Genomic DNA, 16,247 nt, shown 5'->3' with positions numbered 1-16,247 from the left:
AATGCTTTATTGGAAAGGCAGTTTTGATACAGTAGGGCTGCTGAAAGATGTAGAATACAAAGTTTGACACAGTGTCTAAAAGCAAATACCTTTTTATTACAAAGCACAGCAACACAGAAGACAAACTACAGCTGAGGATTGTTCACCCTGCACAAATTCTGGAAACACAAGCTTATTAAATGAGCAGAAGTACAACTGTTTATGACAACCACACTGTTACATTCAGCTGTCTTCTGTCTTCACAGTGCTCAGCTGGTATCTGTATAGAGAAGAGCTGATGTAATTATTTTTGGTTATGAGATCAGGATCAGTCTTTGTGGATAAATCTCATTTAAAACATTAATCTTGCTACTCTAAAGTGGGGAATTGTCACTTTGGTTCATGAAATCATTGAAGGTCTAATGTGTAATTCTTGAGCACTTTGGCAGTTGTTACAAGATCCATCTGAGTAGTACTTGCTGTAGATGTGCTGCCTGCTGATTTCTGTTTTAAATGCACTGCAACACTTCACTGGAATACTTTTCACTTTTACTGGAATACCCCCTTCCATTCCAGGGGAGTAACTTAATTGTTAACCTGTTAGCTGCCCCTCACAGAAAACCGGAAACTTCAATGGATAAGAAAGTTGGTGAGGAAATTATCAGTCATGGTGACCAGATCCATACAGCCTACTGCAAGAAGCAAAAACCAGCATAAACTCTGCTGCTGTCTACTTTGAGCTCGCTTCCATCACTGTAAGTAAGTGCACTGTGGTGTGCCCAGGTACAGCTACCTTAAATGAACAAACAGCCCAGCACTGACAAAGCTGATTTCATAAACATGTCTGTGGGTGCTTTTATCTGTCCACAAGTGCTTTGTTTTCCACCGGGAGTGTCTCACCTTGTTAAATGCACTGCTGGTACTTGGGCAGAGAATGAAGAGCATCGAGCATTATAAGAAAGTGAGTAGAATAGGTAGTCTCATCCAAATAATTTCTGTTATGGTTTGATTTATTCCAAAAACGTTTATCCAGGAGCACATTTTGTGTAAGGGGCTTACAAATGTCAGAGTTGGATTTAAGATACCAAGATGGTATCTTAAACCTCCAATTTTTTTGTTGTTGTTGTTGCCCTCCCTTACTTTGTCATACATGAAGCTAAAGAATCACAGAATCTTAAAACTGAAAGGGACCTTGAGATAACTTCGTCTGTCCTGCCGTTCTAAGGTGAGTTGCTTCCTATTCTCCCAGCCCTCTCTTTAGTGGTTGTTGAAACCTGATTTTCCAAACTGGACCCAGAACTGGGGTCCTGAGGCCCCCGGTTATGAGGCCTTAGCTACTCTGAGCTGAATGAAGGAATTAGTTCACATCTTGGGGGAGAAAAGAAGGCATATTTGGTGGTAATATATGTAACACTTTTTTCAACTTAGGTTATACCCAACCAGATACTGACCATCAAAAACGTCTATAAGTGGACTTCCTGGAGCGGTGGGGATATTCGATGTTGTCTCACTGATGATGTTGAGCAGTGATTTGACTTCTGATTCTAGGTGCTCCACTGTTTTTATTACCTTCTAATGGAAACAAGGGGGAAAAATGGAGAAAGGAAGCAGTCAAAGAGTCAGGTGGAAGGAATTGCAGCAGATGTGTTTGCAGAAGTGCAAACCTAATGTCCTGTAATGCTAACAGCTAATTTAGTCTATATTGCGCATTGCAGGTTTAAACATTTCTGGTGTTCTGCTGGCCTCTAGTGGCACCAAGTATTAGCACTTTGTTTTGCAGGAGTTACATTACAGCACCCCTATTTGAAGAATAATTTGACTTCTTGGAGGGAGCTTTGCATTAATTTGTTTGTAATTCTTTCTTATTTCTGAGACACCATTATATGCAATAAAAGAATGTGCATGGACGATGAGAGGAGCTGATGGGGTGGAAAGAAGAGGGCTGGGAGGAGAGCAGAAGAGGGTAATGTTGCCATTTGAGAACCACAGCATGGAGTTTGGGAACTATCCAGCTGAGAATAGTCAGCAGGTACTTTTGGGTGCTTAAGACACCAGAGAAAAAAATTCAAATACTGCAGCTTTCCTAGAATCCCAGTCATAGAGCCCATGTAGCTCTTAAGTGTCAACAGGGGTGAGCAGAAACTCTTCAATCAGTCTTGGAGTCACCTGCAGAACTCACATCTACCCAAAAGCCAATGTGAAACTTTACAAATATTGATTCTGAGATTTTAAAATTAAAGGCACAGTTATAAACATTTTAGAAAAGGCTGATAGACAATAAATTATTAATCAGTTTTTTTTGAATTCATCAAGATTACGTATTTCTGGTGATTTTATGGACAGTTAGAAACTATGACATCTGAAAAAAGTCCAACGTTGACTAGATAAAGCCAAGAAGGGACATTTTTTCTTTGGTCAAAAGGATAGGGCAGAGGTCTGGTGAGATTCAGGAGCCAGTGCAATCCCTCTTACCTCTTCAATAATATCTAAGCGTTCGTGGATCATATGTTCATTACACCAGCTTCCTCTTTCCAAACTTCCAGGTACCATACTGACAGGATCTGCAGCAGCTGCAAAAACAGACACAGGTAATTAGCAGGAGGTTTTTAATAGCAGGCCTTGCCTTTCTGATTGCTGAAGTGGTATTTTGCATGCTACACAGCACTGTTTATGAACCAAATGTAGGAAGTGAACCTCTTTTCCAATAACTACAGCTATGCCCCAGTGCTGTGAATGTCTCCTTGCCTGCACGTCGTGTCGGTTGGAACAAGGTGTTTTCTCTTGCCATGGGTGGTTTTGTTTTGTTTATGTGTGTGTTTGTTTTACACAATCTATTTTTTTCCTACCTGTGTAAGGTAAGTTTATAGGCTGTAACTCTGTCTCTCTTAAGTGTAAAACCTGACTGTTGGGAAGATCTGCTTTACACAATCATTCCTTTAAGACTTCCTTCAGAAGCAGCTGGTGCGGTAAAGCTTTGAAGAGCAGCTAGCTTGTCCACTTTCCAAATGGATGCTGATGATGGCTGATGATTCCTCTGTGCCAGAAAGTTGTTCTTTACAGTCTAACTTTGCAATGGGAAGGGAAACAATAAAAATGTGTACAGCTGGTATCATTTGCTGACTCGTATATGGTGCTATGTACAAAGTCATATATCTCTGTTGATTATCCGTGTTTATCTCTCAGTACTCGTGAGCTCCTGCTCTTTGAACTTTTCAGTCTGCTGGCTGTGCTCCATGAAAGGTCAGTAGCTGCTGACATCCATGCTTTAGTAGACCAATTTCCTTTTCATAATTTCTGTGTAGCATTTAGGAACATTTAATTTTAACACGTGTGCAGAGAACTGTAGCGGAATATTTTAAACTGTGCTAAAGTGGTAAGTGTATCTTGCTGCATGCAAAGTTAGGTTTTGCTCTTGTTTGATGCTTGAAGCAGCTATGATAATGAGGAAGCAGCAGCAACTCATTCTGTCATTGATTGTAACAAAGACAAAACTGAGCTTGTGTTGTAATGAACAGTAAGACACATGAGAGCAGTAACTAGTTCTGTCTTCAGTACTGCTGTGCCAGAGCAGTGATTTGGAACTGCTGCAGGTGTCAGGTGATGGCAAACGTGTCAGTAAGGGTCATTGCAGTTTGAGGGGGATGAGAGATGTACTCTGAGTTGGAATGGCATTCTTGGAATTGGAGGGTGGAGGAGGGAGAGGAGGGATTACAATGTAACCTGATTTACTGGGCATGATTTGGAATTGGTTTGGCAGAGATTTGGTTGGGGTTTTCTTTAGTGCATTCACCAGAAGGTGGTGCTGCTAGGACAGAAACCCAAAGACTTCATCTACCTGTTTACAGAAGAGTATCAACACCAGCTGCTTTGCAGTTGCCTTTTTTTTCCTCTTTGCTGTTTGTGATAGTGGTTTATGAGTGTTGTTACCGTCTTAGTGGTCAAGTGAACCATGTTATCTCTCAAAATTTTTGTTGCTTTACATGGTTTTTCCATCATGACTGGAACAGTGTGGAGATACTGAAATTGTGCTGGCTGATTTTCTAGGCAGGTGTTTGTAGGTGGGGAGGTTAGATATGATGGATGAATGGCATTTGTTCAAAGCACGTGTGCCATGAGAGGTATGTATAGCCAATGTAAGGTTGTCGCATCTTACTGTGAGCTTAGCCAAGCACTGCACAGCTTTGTGTACATCTAGAGAACGAGGTAAAGGGGTTGCTATGAGGCACAGGACTCAGTAGCTCTGGGTTCCTTGGGGTGGTGGGTTCCTCTCCTGACACGGAGGGAGACAGCCTTCCACCACTCAAAGCACGTTGCTGCATTGTCAGCTGTAATGGGCGAACTGAGGAGGACAAAGTGTCTTGTCCTAGTTTGACAGAGCTGTAAGACATCACTCAGAACAACAGAATTAGTGCAGTGCTAAAAAATTTGACAAACAGGCCAAGCCTAATTGTCTCAGGAAGCACCTAATAGCTGATGTTAGCAAGGCTAAGGGTTAGTATAGGCCAAAGCATGTCTAGTTGTAGACCTCACAGTATGGAGTGGCTGCGGGCTGAGCTAGCAGAAACCCTCTCAGGACCTGTGTGTCCATGTCTCATCAGTGACTTTCACACCAGAACAGTGTTGCTCAGGCTCTTGCGATTGCCCCTTCTCCACCATGCCGGAACAGGGTCTTTCAGGTGGGTGGTTGCTGCTGCTGGCTGGGAAACCAGTGCTCTGTCAGTGCAGATTCTTCTTTTTTCTGAGTCCTGGCTTGAGGCTTTTGCTGCCCAAAACACTTATGGTTATTTTGTTGTCTGGCTTTAGCTCTTAACCCACAGCTTTATCTCTGGGACGGGCTGTTCGTAAGACACATCCGGTCCCTTGTAAATACGGCACATATCTGGGTCACTATGGTCAGGCAATTCAGCCAAAGCAGTAATTTCCATGTGCTCAAAGAGAGCACATGGAATGTTGCTTATGAGCACTGCCCTTCTCTGTATTGCAACCAGTGAAAGAAAGGGTCACAATCTGCCTTTGGCACTGACCATACTCCAGCAGCATCTCTACTTCATGTAATAGTAACAGTCAGCTTGTGTAGGAAGTGAAGAATGGAAGGCTGCAAACCATGTAAGCAGAAGACTAATGGCCTTTTAGGATACTTCCAGGTGCTTTCTTTGTGAAGTTACTGAAGAAGTATTTTCTAAATGTAAATTGGAATTTTTACTTATCTATGTTTCAAAGAACATGCATAAGTACAGAAAACTTTGGTAGTAAGTTTTGAAGCTAAACACTTTCAAAAGGGAAGTATTCTTTGTATGCCGTATAAATTACATATTTAAAATGTGTGGGTGTTTGCAACTTGTGACAGCTTAGTCAGGTGTGTAGGAGGCACATTTCAATGTCTTAAATCTCTCATTTGAAACTTAATAGATTATTTCACCCAGACACTTGTAACATTTCAGTATGGCAGAGAGAACATTACCTTTCAGTTAATGTCCCATCTGCAAATTTCTACCTGATGTTTCTTGCAAGTGAGATGCTTACTTAAATTCTTGAAATCCCTTCTATTTGATATATAGGGTGGTTATTTCCCATCAAGAACCAGAACTCTTATGTTCAAGATCAGAAAATGACCCATGCTTTTTTTCCTCTGATTAAGTCCTCTGTGCTACATTGATGGTGCCCATAAATCTGGCTAGTTCCAACCACCCTATGCTGTCATGCAGTCAGACACTAGCAGGGAAAGGGAGCATCTCTGAACTGTTTGCTAATAAGGATCTGTTTAATAGAAGAACATGCTTAAAGTTTGAAAGAAGTAGCATGATGAAGAGTAAGATCTATGTGTCATGGTCAGCCTGACCATACAAAACTTGATCTTAAAGCAAGGGAGAGAAAGAGCAATGAAGTAAGAATCAAAACAGCCTTACTAAACAGGTTAAGAGCAGGGGCCTTAGATTAAGAATATCTCTCAGTTAAGATCTTCTGCCTCCTGTACATTTGATATATTCCCCCAGCCCTGCAAGGTGTTGCTTCTCTGTGCTCCCTGAAGAAGTTCCCTTCTAGGACTGTCAGGGTTCTTTCTAGCCAGATGGCTGTTAAATGGTTCATTTTGATCATCCAAGTAGTTGCTAATGGTAAGCATCAGAATAAACCTGAGCAACTGCCTCTTTGCTGGCATCTCCTGCTGTTACTAGGACTGACAGAACTGAAGTACGTGATGACACAGATCTGGTAGGTCTTTTTAAGTATCCTTCCTAATGACACGTTGCTGGTCCAAATGAAGTTACAGGCTTGATCTAGAAATTCCTGGGTTGGGTTCTTTGGTCTGCATTACAGAGAAGGTCAAGGTGAGTGACCGCAATGTTCCCCACTGATCTTAAAACCTGCAAAATTCCTTTTGCCTCATTCTATGATCAGTGTGGTTTTGAAAGTTGACTGCAAGTTCTTGTTTGAGCTCAGTAGGGCGGGAGGGGAAAAACAAAGCAAGCACAGGCCAAGTGAAAGACGTGAGGTTGAAACAGGAACCAGATGGCAAAAAAGGAAGCCTAAAAACATGCGATAGAGCAAGGGGCATAAAGGTGAACATGTCTAACTCTTCAAGAAAACTCACTGTGTGTTTTTGCTTGCACTGCCTTAGGTTTAGCAATACAATTTTATTTCAAGAGCATATAGCATAAGGTGGCTGGATAGCTTTTGATGAGAAAAGGAATAGGGATAGTAACGATTTATGTTCCAACAGGAAAAAGGTCATGAACTGGAGATTCAAGTTCAAATGGTGAATCCACTAACCAGTTTGGGAGGAATGCAACAGACCTCTGAATGGATTTGCTGATCTTTGCTTAAATTATTTTTTTCTCTAAATACAAGTGCTGGATTCCACTTTAAAATTTGCATGCAACTTTGAAATGCTAGCTCAAGAAATCGCACGGTTTTCGAAAGTGGTTGGTGAAGATAACCTGCAGCTGAATTCAGGAATGATTCAATTGCTTTGAACCTGAACTGATACTAATAACTGTCAGTGCTAGTGCTTTCAAACCAAAGACTGTTAAGCTAAGACTGTTAGTCATATTTTATTTTGGGGGCTGTTCTTCAAGGCATCAAAGTTAGTTTCCAGTTATGTCAGCCCTTAATTAACTACGTTGGCATCCTGGTATATGGAAGTACTACCAGTTTCATTATCACCAGCGTGCCCAAATTCATTTTCAGCTGTGATATATAACGCAAGACATATTCAATTTTAATGTTAAGACATCAAAACAAAATGATTTGGATAGCAAGTGTTGTATTGAAAATGCTTTTTAATGCACTGATTCCCTTCAAGTTCTTAGCCACTCAGAAGCATATCTTTAACTGGACATGGAGCATCTTTCTGGCTGTAATCCATAAAACACGAATGCTTATATGTGATTTAGACACCTCTGAAACTCTTTTTAGGGTTTAGTCTCCATTTCCTTAAAGATAAGGGAATTCTTACCTTTAGTGATTGCAATAAAGACTGCAGGAATTGTAATGAATATATAAAACTTCTTAGCAACTTACACACTGCCATAGGTTACTGTGCTTCACACTGGAGGCAACTGCATGGGTTTGCTTATATTTACATGCAAATATATACATATATATGTAAATATTTAAATGTACACACACCTTTACTAGGCTCTAGCTTTTATGGCAGAACGACAAGGCAAATTTCATTCAGGGTAAATATGATCTATCCAAAGTGGGAGAAAGCAGGCACTGTATATTAGACAGTAAACTGATAGTATAGGAAGATCTGAAATTTAGGGGTTGTGGGAAGATTGGTTTGTATCAGGGGTTTTTTTGTTTTGTTTTTATTTGAAGAAGATACATAGGAAGTTTTTAATGCCTGATTAGGGATTAATCTGTAATTTATACATTCACTGAATACTTCAATTGCTGCCTAAATGCCATGTCTTGGAAGATTTCAAATATGGGAAAAAATCCAAGGGATTTCTCCGGTATCCAAGATTTATGAGCCTCTGATAAGGGAAACATCCTGAAGTAAGCTTCTTCCATGAAATTAGTCACTTTTAATATTAATTTTAGAAGCTAAATAACCATATCAGAAAGTCAAGTTCCAAAACTGCAGACCTGGTTCATACTTTCTTTATCAAGATATACAATATGCTACTATGAATATTATTTCAGATCCTACATCAGTTAAGATTATACTTATAATTCTTTTTTACCTGAAAGACAAGGAGCAAAGGGGTAATCTCATAGGTTATGGAATGTATTAATGAAGGTGGGTCAGGTACCAGCCTATGAGTTTTCACATCTCTGCCTAGTCTGTCCCATCCACCTCTGTGTGAGATGTTACGGTGTGTTCTGGTCTGACTCGTGCTTGTGAGATGTGCAAAACCAGAAATGGGACCTCATAGAAACTGTTCCTCAGTAGATAGTTAACATATATTTCTGTGTAGAACCACTTCATTTACAGGGAGCTTTTGCTATTGTGATCCATGTGATCCTTATTTCATAAGGGGATCCATCTCTCACTTACCCAGCAGTGGACAGAGAGTGCACAAGGCCAGGGATAGTTTGTGCTTCCAGTGGGTGGTTTGGTTTTTTTTTAAGGCACAGAAAATTCTGAGCCCTTGCCATGGCTGTGTGCCAGAAGCAAAATCGCTACTTGGAAAACTACTTTCCTTTTTCTGCTATTTGACCATATCTATGATTGTAAAAAACACTTAAGTTTTATGTATTTTCATTCAAAGGAAGAAGGATAGCAATTAATTGTTCCTGTGAGGGAACTGTTGGCTTGGACCGTGTTTTCAGCATGCTGGTCTACTGAACAAGCAGCCAGAGACCATCCTCTTGCACTTGCTGCTGCAATGGAAAATGGCTACAGGGACTGCACCTCCCCTTCTCTCACTGAGACTGGTAAGAGACATGAGCTGCTTAATTTGCAGGTACGTTACTCTAATTCATGCTGTATCTTACAATGATGCTTTGGGCTGCAGAAAAGTTTGCCTTTATTATGTGTTTATTTTTGTGTGAATATATATTTGTTATGGAAACTGAGCCTAAGTGTTAGGAGGATTATAGCTAGAAATAGGAAATACTTGTGCATAGAGAAGGGGAAGCTGTTTAGGAAGGAGCTGTGTCTTAGTATACACAAAGAATCCAAGTTGTGCAGAATTAGTGAGCTTAAGGCTGGCTTGAAAGTGGAGGATGTGAGATATATAAATAATGGATGCCACTGTCAATTCAAGGATAACCATTGGTATCAGGGGATAAAGAGTTTTTCAATTTTCTGAGGACGTGGCTTTTAGTCTGTGTTTATTAATAGAAGCTATGGTCATGGGTAGTGGGTGAGGTGAGTCTGTGACTTATTAGGTAGCTCTGTGATTGTGTAGTTTTCATATGTCTAAGTCATGGTAGTAGAAAGAAATAAGTACAATGAAATAACATAATTTTAGGTTTTTTTCTAATACCTAAACAAATCTAAGAACTTGTTTGAAGATGTATTTTCTCTTGGCAGACAGTTCTTTTGTTCTGCAACAACTCAGGAAGTAGAACAGTGAGAGAAGGGGAGATACACACACAAATACATACATACTAGATCCTGACATTCAGGCCCAGGAATCACAACTGCTTCAACCAGAGCAGATCAGCTGTGTTTATAAATAGAACCACACCCTGAAGATAAACAACAGAAGTCCTGTATTTCTAAACTCCTGATTTTTTGGAGGAGTTTGATATTAACTTTTGCTTTACACTTGGGGGTTAGAAAGTCCACAGAACTTAAATTCCTTTTAACTAAACATAAGAAAACATAGGGCTTTATGGATGTATAAAATCCCTTTATAAAAGGCTCACTTGTGTACTGAACCCTATCTCCAGATGCCTCCCAATCTTAACAAACACAGTTATTTTTGGGTACACTTTGTTGTCACAAACTTTATTTCTCTTTCCTTGTTGGAGCTCAGAGGTGAGTTCTGCAAAGACTGTAATCCTTGTGCTGGAGACAATAATGCTGATAGATTTCCATAAGGACAGAAAATACCTATAACATGGAGTATATATTAAACCATTACTAATTTGTTAGTAGAGAAATATGAGTCCAAGTCTGGTCTAAGGATACCTATCATAAAATTTTACTGTGGCTTTAATTCTACAATGCAGTGGTTTAATTTCCTAGAGAAAAACTGTTCCTCTGTCAGTTTGGGGCAGAATCTAGCTGTTCTGAAAGGATTTTTTTTTTTCCAGTTTCTAGATAATGGTCTAGCTTATAGATCTTCCCAGCTCTGATATTGCATGTGAATATCAGAGGATTCAAGAGATTTTGAGAATTCAAAAAATGTTAGGTGAATGAAGAAAAACATTCATACACTTGGTTTACTTTAACATGTAGATAAAACCGACTGAACCTTCTGCTGTTTAAAAGCAAGTCACGCCACAGTGTGGAGCAGCAGTGCCTGCACTGGAAGCTCTCCCTGGCAGAACGCTCAGCGTTTGGTGCGCTCCCCTAATGGCCCATGCCAGGGGGCCAGCCTGCTTGCCAGGTACTTGTTTACCAGCGAACTCCAGGTCACCTCTGCCACGCATAAACATGGAGCAAACTCTTTGCTGTTGGGCTGCCACACCCCTCAGAACGATTTGCCTGGATGTTTTTGTAAGAATGGAAACACGTTTAGATGGGGCAGGTATTGTGCTCCAGACTACATTGTGCGGTGCATTTGAGCAGCATCCCACAAATTAACCCAGCACCAGCAGGAAAGCACTGTGAACTGTGGCAGGAGCATATGGTTGCATCCAGAAGGGCCTCTGTGCCATCCTCTCCTCCTGAATGGTTTGGAGGCTGAGATCTTTGAATATGAGATTGGCTATTGAATATTAATAGCCGAATTAAAACATAAATTCTAGTTTGGCTGAATAATTTTTAAGAGGAACCCACAGGAGTTAGGATGGAGGGATCTGCAAGTGAATCAAAAGTTAGATTCCCCAGGTCAGGGATAGCAAAGGAAAAGTGGGGATGGTTTTCTTAAGCTTTTAGTCGGTCAGGGTGCTCCCTGGGTCATGACAGACACAAAATTGCTCATCTTGCATGATGGACACCATGAAGACAGTAAACATGATTTGCTGACTGAGTAGCTGCCACCTGGCATGATACTGGGTGCTAGTCTCTACTGCAGTTATTATTCAAATGCTATTCTAATTAACTGGATTTTATCTGAGTTTGTGAATGACTTGAGGTTAAAACCACTTTTTTTGGGGAATAGACAAAGCCTTTTTTAATTTTCCTTTAATTTCACATTTATTTTGGTGAAGCTCACAAAACTCACAAGATAATAGTGAATTCTTGTGGAGTGGAAACAGGTTAGAGTGCTCTTGCTTTTGCATTGATATTTCAGTTCATCACTGAGATAAACATCAGAAAGCCAGTTAAGTAGGAGGAAGTCAGGGCAAAGAAGAGTGACTAGGACTTGGGGGCAGAAGGGACTAACAGTTTTTCAGGAAATGTTTTGAATGTAATAGGATCTTACTACCCTGCCATGAAATACAACCATTGTGTTGTCAAGAAAGTAGGGCCAGAGGGAAAATAAAGCTGAGCCTCAGCTAGCAGAAAAGATGTAGTACAAACAGGCTGGGAAGCCAGGTTTGTGGTTACACAGGGACTGTAAAGCCTTGAACTAGCCAAACTGAATAGCTTTCATTCACATTACAATGTGATTACAGGTTATTCAGCACTAATCTCTTGTTAACGAAAGTAGAATTCAGATACAGGCTTATCAGATGTTCTCTGTTTGTACTTCCAAGGCAGAAAAAATAAAAATGTGATGGTGTTACCAAGAAATTTAAAAAGAAGCCTTTGAATAAAGGAGAATCTTTCTCTAATCACCTTGAACTTCAATCTCATTTCTGAACGGATTAGTGTGATATTAATACAGCTGCCAGAACAGTAGTTATGGAAATTCGGGGCACTGTCTGCAGCACCTCAATGTGGTTCTGAATTTCTGAAGGTAGAGTGGTAGTATCTCCTGTAAGAAGTAAAAAATCTCTACTAAAACAATATGTCTACAGGACAGACTTTAATGTCACAAAAATGGAGTTTTTCCTCTTAAAAACAATATGCCCACAGAATTTTGACATGTACCTGTGTCACCTTCACATAAAATCCATAGAGTATGCAATTATTTGCCTCCCCCTCCCACCCCATGCAAAGGCTTTGACCTTACTAAGATTAAGCTATAGTTTCTGCTTTGCAAGTTCAGAATCACTTACCTAAAATGTCTTGCTCCTGCAGGACTAGAATAAATGCCAGTGCCCAAAGGAGAAGCATGGTTTCAGCCTGTCCGGACTCTGCCGTAGTTGTGCTGGAGAGCCCCACAGCCTCCCTCCCTCCCCGGCTTCCTATCGACTCCTCGTCCAGCCCTTCGTGCTGAGGTTTAGCCAGAGTTAGGCGGAAATATGCCCAGGCTGAGCCAAGATTCTTAAGCTGTTCTCTTCTGCTTCCCTCCTTTTAAAAAACACCCTTCCAGCTCCACGCACAGCCCAGCTATCTGGGCAAGCTGGAAGTGGCCCAGGCTCCCCAATGTTATTTTTTTTTACGCTTGTATTTATTTACACAGACTACAGTGGAATGTGATGAAAAGCTTTGGGTCCTGTAAATACAGCAAGTAGGCAAGGAAAGGAAGGGAGAAAGGAGGAAGGGGTGCTGGATGTTTCTTTCCCTGTGGAATTTCATCTGGTGCAGGCAAGGCAGGAGTGTTGGAAAACATGGTATCTTTACTTCTTGTGAGCTTATAGGGTTTTTACTATTATATGCTCTTTTTGAAGAGCGTAGAAACATCTTTCTTGGGCAGTTCAATGTGTGGCAGTGTTGTGGGAGGTGACAACTTTCTGTGGTGCTTTATGTTTGGACAGTATCATAGGATCACTTGAGGAGCCATCTGAGCTCTTCTCAGTTTGGCAGGCTTTTAAAATTGGTTGGACTTGGTAGCATCACATGCAAAAATAGCACTACTCATGGTAGCCTGGAAACGTGTGGGATTTTTAGCAGGATCTTGGTTGAACATTGTTTGTCTAACAGGTTTCTGGGTGCTGACTGGATAAGCATCAGTCTTTGACCCCTCTAGGTTGGTGTTCAAAGACTTAGGGTATCTCCTTCCTAGTATTGTTCCTCACGTTCGTTTGAGTCATCTTTTTTCAAACTACTGCAAGAAAAAAGTGAGAGGCCACGAAGGCATCCTGCTTAATCCTAAAGGCTGTTGTCAAGGATAGACAGTGTTTTAACCACTGAAAATAAACCCCTGCAAACTAGAACAGATTTCCTTGGTCTTTACCATCTCCCTAGCAGTCAAAAAATCAAGTTATTTGAATATCTGAAAATGATCCTGTAGGGATGCTATCTTAGAGTTCAAAGTAAAATCATCCTCAGTGACTTCCACAGCAGGTTAGGTTGTAAGCTCAGTTGAAAGGCAAAATAGCCTCAGTAACAGAGATTCTGTGACTGGAATTTAGCTGGTAATTTTGATGAGGCATAGAACAACCTCAGTGTTTATTAAGCCCTCAGGGCTGGTTTGAATAAGTTAACATTTTTATGAAATAAAAATTAAATGAACTATGAAAATTGGAGCGGCAGTGTTTTTCTGGGTGTTTTGGCTTGAAACACTATGTAGCATTCTTACATATTCTTACACTATGTATATTCTTACAAATTCTTTTGAGAATAAATTTGATTATGCCTGCTGAAAGCTTACATAAATCTTAATTTTTTTATAAATGGGTCCTGAGAGAGCAACTGCAAAAGGTAACAGTGAGTTTACCTTCAGTTTTACCCTGTGTTTCAATATGAGGTGCTGATGTGGTAGGCTGTGTTTTTTGAAGTGAGACATTATCTATGTGTTGTCTGTGCTTTGAAGAGAGGGAACTGGGGAGCAGAAGAAGAATATTTATGAATAGTTGGCTGCTACTTTCTGAAAGTGTTTGTCCTTTGCCTCTGTCGTTTTTTAAGCAGAATCACCCAATGCATTCTCTGTATTGCAAAGGGAGCCTGCATGGATGCCTTCTGCAAGCTCTCTCTTCCATCCTCTATGTCACACACTAAAAAGCAATGAACATCCATTGAAACAGTTTTCCCTTCAACACACTGGAAAAAAGATGGCAATTTCCATTCCAGACCACCTTTGCTGAGGCCATTCACTCCCTTTACAGCACATTTCCTTGAGCTTCCTTCTGAATTGCTCTCAGGCTTTGGAACAATTCCGTCCCTCTAAGGCACTTGCTGCATATTTTTGCATACTGTGTTATGTTTGACTATAGTGAGGTGCTGGTCTGATAGCCATGGAGAACTAAACAAAATAGTGTGGGTTTTCTCTACTATTATCCTCCAGGGGTTGTTTCTGTAATCAGAGAGAAGTTTTTTCCACTGCAGGGAAATGCAGCCAGAAGGAATATTTCTGTCCAGTGGGATTCTGCTTTTCAGTAGGACTACCTGTCCTGAGATTTTTGGTCATCCTGGTTAATTACCTCAGATTACATTTGTTATTTATAAATACTCAGAGGGAAGTTGCAAGAGAAGATAACTAGCAACAAAAGTACAAAAAATCTGGGGGTGTGACAATACCCATTAAATTGTAAAGTAGATTTTTCTGAAGATGGATGATTTGAGAGCAGAAGAGAGAATATGATGCAAACATATTTGTGTTCTGAAAAGTTAGTCAGTATCTGATTACCATCAGAGAAAGCATTCTTTAGCACATTCATCTTGGAAATGGCCATATATGAGAACACAATGAGATCATATGAATACAGGTTTGCACAAAATCCAGCTGTTGAGATGTTCCCAAGATACTGGTGGCCAAAAAAAGCATACCAGTGAACAGGGAGGTGAATTTATGCCAGCAGGCAGTTTGGTGGAAGGGAGAGCAAACATAAGGATTAAGTCTATTTTGGGAGGTGCTTTTTTTTTTGTTTGTTTTTGGTATGGTCTTTCTGTATCTCTTTCTTGGACTAGTTAAATGCTTAGCAAAAGCAATAAATAACTGCACAGTGATCCCACAGAGTGCATAGGGAGAAGGAGCAGACTAAATAAAGGGTATGTGTCAGCAGAGGACATATGTGCCATATGAAAAAAATCACATTGTTATTGGGCATGACATCCTGCAGCATGGGCTGACAAAGGATATAGCTGAGCAAACACTTGGAGAAAATAGGACTTTATGTGAGACACACAGAAAATTAAGTGGAGATTATTTCAGGAGACAAAAATATGGTAGAAAACCAATTCTTGTAGGGAGAGGATTACCCTGAAGAGAAGGAAATGAAAGAGTATAACATCCACCCTGGCTTTAACACTGGTGGATGACGAAATCTGTGCAAGGTTTGTGTGGTCTACCTACCTGCCCTTGGGAGAAGATTTGTCTCCATTAGAGACTGTGGAGGTACCTTAGGCTCTCATCACAGGCTTAACTTCTGTCAGCTGCTCATGACCAGAAGTTCTTGCTATTTGGAGGCTATTGAATACTTAATGTAAATTGAGAATTGTTTCGTGATCCATTTGGAAGAGGTCAATTATTTTCACTCTCGGAATTCATTCAGTTTCTGACTGCTGGCTTGGAACAGTTGTTGAACAGATACAGAAGCAGAATTTTATTACCTGGAGAGGCTGATTTGAGCAGAGCAGGTATGCAGCTTTTGGGCTGCTTCTCAGGGAAGGAGAATTTTGCTCTGTTTGGTGAACAGATGAAGGGCCTCTTGCAGTGGTGATTTCATTAGAATGAAGTAGACATTGCCATTTAAAGCTTCTGATAGTAGTGATTTTTATCACCACGTCCCTGGGAGTCTCCATGGAGCCTCCATGCCTCTGTTGGTCATGGGGCAGCTTCTGTCAGAGTTACAGGTCGTGTGGCTGCAGCCTTCCATGAGTGAATACCTTCATGCTCTGTGCCAGTGCAAGCCCCTCTCTGGTCTGTTGTTTATCAACCTGAAGTCATGTTTATTATCTCGATTTGCAGGGAACATCAAAAAGTGTCAAGTTCTCCTGCTATTGTCATAAAGGCATTGTCTTCGATGCAGTCAAAAAACCCCATGTCACATGGTTCATAGTGTGAAGCACTGTGAGGATCAGCTCTGTCTCTGCCCTCCCTGGAGAAGTTAACAAGTGTATGTGTCATGGAGCAGACAGCCCTGATCCAGCCTTCTTCAAAACAATACATTTTGTGCTACGCCTAAAGCCAGCAGTGAGTCAGCTACAGGAATTGACTCTCTGGTGTCATCTTGGTGCCAGCACACTAGGCTGGATTCTGTTTGCCAGCATTAGG

The 16,247-nt window shown here is 40.7% G+C and overlaps 1 protein-coding gene across 1 annotated transcript; it reads right to left on the bottom strand.

Annotated features, from left to right (window-relative positions):
- Positions 1 to 76: 76 nt before the first annotated feature.
- On the bottom strand, positions 77 to 12,397 carry PLAC9 (placenta associated 9). The gene is made up of 4 exons (XM_069019263.1): positions 12,208 to 12,397; positions 2,452 to 2,549; positions 1,431 to 1,551; positions 77 to 259 (listed from the first exon to the last, which is right to left on the bottom strand). The coding sequence occupies exons 1-4, from the start codon at positions 12,263 to 12,265 to the stop codon at positions 249 to 251; spliced, it is 288 nt and encodes a 95-aa protein (XP_068875364.1). The 5' UTR covers positions 12,266 to 12,397; the 3' UTR covers positions 77 to 248.
- Between the last annotated feature and the right edge of the window lie 3,850 nt (positions 12,398 to 16,247).

The sequence above is a fragment of the Aphelocoma coerulescens genome, chromosome 6 (assembly GCF_041296385.1).
Source record: "Aphelocoma coerulescens isolate FSJ_1873_10779 chromosome 6, UR_Acoe_1.0, whole genome shotgun sequence".
Classification (NCBI taxonomy): Eukaryota; Metazoa; Chordata; class Aves; order Passeriformes; family Corvidae; genus Aphelocoma; species Aphelocoma coerulescens.
This window is presented reverse-complemented; position numbering and strand designations above follow the sequence as displayed.